Genomic DNA, 2,616 nt, shown 5'->3' on the forward strand with positions numbered 1-2,616 from the left:
CTCAGCCCCAGACATTATCTTGAATTATATGACTTTATCTTATCTTGGTATTTTATGAACATGTTGTGGGATGATAATGGCAAATTGGACACAGAGTTCCTGGGTTGTAATTTCAGTTGACACTTTGTCAGCTATCTGATTTGTTGTATTTACAATCTATTCCATTAAGGAAGTTCCTCTTCTTGTATCATGGTCATAAAAAGTGAAATAACACAGGTTTGCCGAGTCTGCTAAAATAACATATGTAAATTTCAAGAGATAATTAACCACTGCACCCTGTGTTTTCTATAAATACAACTTTTTCAGCTCTACTTGGGGCCATTCTGATTTGGGTTGAACCCCGAATGGCTGGCTAATAAATTCTCCATTTAAAACTTATACTCTGTGGCGTGTCTAGCTCGCTCTTGGTACAACAGTGTAGTGGATAGTGAAGTGGCCTTGGAGTCAGGAATACTTAGATCTGAATGCTGTCTCATGTGCTAACTAGCTGTGTGACCCTGGACACATAACTAAACCTCTCACAAACTCTAAGCTGAAACCATGGCCCCACCTCTATCCAGCTCCACCCTCTCATTGAAACAGTAAAATAAGAGCACACTCAGAGCGAAGAGAAACCAAGGATCCTTGCCAGTTCCAGTATCACCTGGATCTAAAATCTGCAGGAGGCATAGCAGAGACACTGGGTGAGAGGAGAGAGTCCAAGAATAAGACTGCCTGTGATTATCTACAAGCAGAGATGTAGAGATATGGATCCCTTTGTAGGTAAGGAATAGGAAGTGGGAAAATTAAAGTAGATGAGGGGATGACAAAATCTCTATACTGAAGGGATAAAGAAAGAGGGAAAGGAGGAGAGGCTGCTCATGCTTCTTAAGATGGGGAAGGTGAAGGTAGTCTCTTCAGTCCTCCATCATATGGGACTCTCTAGTACTGAGGATGTTAAGAACTGGTAGATTTATAGACTTGTCAGGTTAGGGGGAGAGCTCTGCCCTCCTAGAGCCAAGGGTTCTAAGCAGAGTTGGGACAAGATATCTTTATGCCCCAGGTAAAACTTGAAAATTGCTCATTCCCTTCCTTCCATCCTTCAAGAGTGTTGTGGTCCAGTATCCCATGTAACTTGACTTGAATATTTACATGCCATAAGAAGCAGAATTTTTTGGCACTAAGAAATAGGCATTTATAAAGAATAACCTTAAAAAGTGTCCTTTGTTGTTGTAATTCTCAGACTGTTGCAGCCTGAGTAGCAGCTTAACTTGCCTACTCTTCATCCCATTTTGGATTTCAAGATGATCTTCTTGGGTAAAGAACTAGGGGTATTATGGTTGTGATCTTTCAGGATAGAGAGATAAAAAGAAAGAGAATAAAGTTTTCTACTTTGTTGAACAGCTCTCAATCCTGTTCCTCTCTTCCCCAAACTCTGACATCAAGCCCAGAGCCTAACAGAGCTAGAACAGTGGGATGGAAAAGAAATTAAAATCTAGAGAGAAAAAGGAAGATAAAGAGAAGGAAAAACACATTTATTAAGTGCCTACTATGTGCCAGGTACTATGCTAGGTACTTAAAAATATTATTCATTTGATTCTCACAAAAACCTTGGCAGATGGGTCCTATTATTACCTGCATTTTACAGCTGATTAAACTGAGGCAGACAGAGGTTAATTGACTTCCCAGGGTCACACAACTAGGATGTGTCTGAGATTGGATTTGAGTCAGATCTCACTGGTTTCAGGCCCAGAATTCTATCTACTGTGCTATGTAGCTGCTCAGAAGAAGATGATAAATGAATAGATAAGTAAGATTGGAATACAATATAGATGAGTTGAATCTATAGTGGGGCAAATGATAATGGAGATATAGTGGAGAGGGTTTGAGCTATAAAAATATGAGGAAGTGGTGTTTTAGAAGAAATAAAAAAATTGCCGCTTTCTGTTTTTTCTCTCCATTTTCTCTTTTCCCCTCTAGGCAACATGTCTCATGTTATGATGTGGACCTTTTTCTTGTTCCTCCTCCTGGACCTGACTAACTTCTCTCACACTTATGACTTCTGGAAGCACCATATGGACTACCCCATGACCAAAGTCTCAGGAAGTTCAAACCTTTACCGTAATGTGATAACGCAGCAGAGGGAACTGTTTAAGAATGGTACCTGCAGGCTAGCCAACACCTTCATCCATGAAAGTACCCCCTACATTGAAAGCTTATGTTATAATGTTCCTGTGCCCTGCAAAATTAGACGCAGGCGCAAATGTCACCAAAGCCCCAACCTAGTCAGGGTGACTGATTGCTTTAACATATCAGATAACCAGCCCCCTAACTGTCAATACAGGACGAAGTTCAATTATCGAAAGATTAGGGTGATTTGTGAGAATGACCGCCCTGTCCACCTGGATAGCTAGATTTATCCTGCTTCTCCACCCTTCCAACCTAGGGACCCCCACCCCCCCATGATGAACTTTTCCCAAGGTTTTATTTTCCCTTGGATTTGGCATCCCTTGCTATTTCCTAGAGGACTTGCCTACTTGGATTTTTCACATTTTCCCTTAATGTGATAGAATGTAATATTTCCCTTGAGTACTGTTCCATTATTGTTTTTGTGACTGCATTGCTTGCACAGTAGCC

General features: G+C 40.8%; 1 protein-coding gene across 1 annotated transcript; it reads left to right on the forward strand.

The window, feature by feature from the left end:
• Positions 1-1,964: 1,964 nt before the first annotated feature.
• LOC118829705 (ribonuclease pancreatic B-like) lies at positions 1,965-2,393 on the forward strand. Its single transcript, XM_036736613.1, has one exon. The coding sequence runs from the start codon at positions 1,965-1,967 to the stop codon at positions 2,391-2,393; it is 429 nt and encodes a 142-aa protein (XP_036592508.1).
• The last annotated feature ends 223 nt before the right edge of the window (positions 2,394-2,616 follow it).

The sequence above is a fragment of the Trichosurus vulpecula genome, chromosome 8 (genome assembly GCF_011100635.1).
Source record: "Trichosurus vulpecula isolate mTriVul1 chromosome 8, mTriVul1.pri, whole genome shotgun sequence".
Lineage (NCBI taxonomy): Eukaryota > Metazoa > Chordata > Mammalia > Diprotodontia > Phalangeridae > Trichosurus > Trichosurus vulpecula.

What these genes read in the sequence shown, in the direction of transcription:
- LOC118829705 (XM_036736613.1), top strand. Translation starts at nt 1,965, where the DNA reads ATGTCTCATGTTATGATGTGGACCTTTTTCTTGTTCCTCCTCCTGGAC.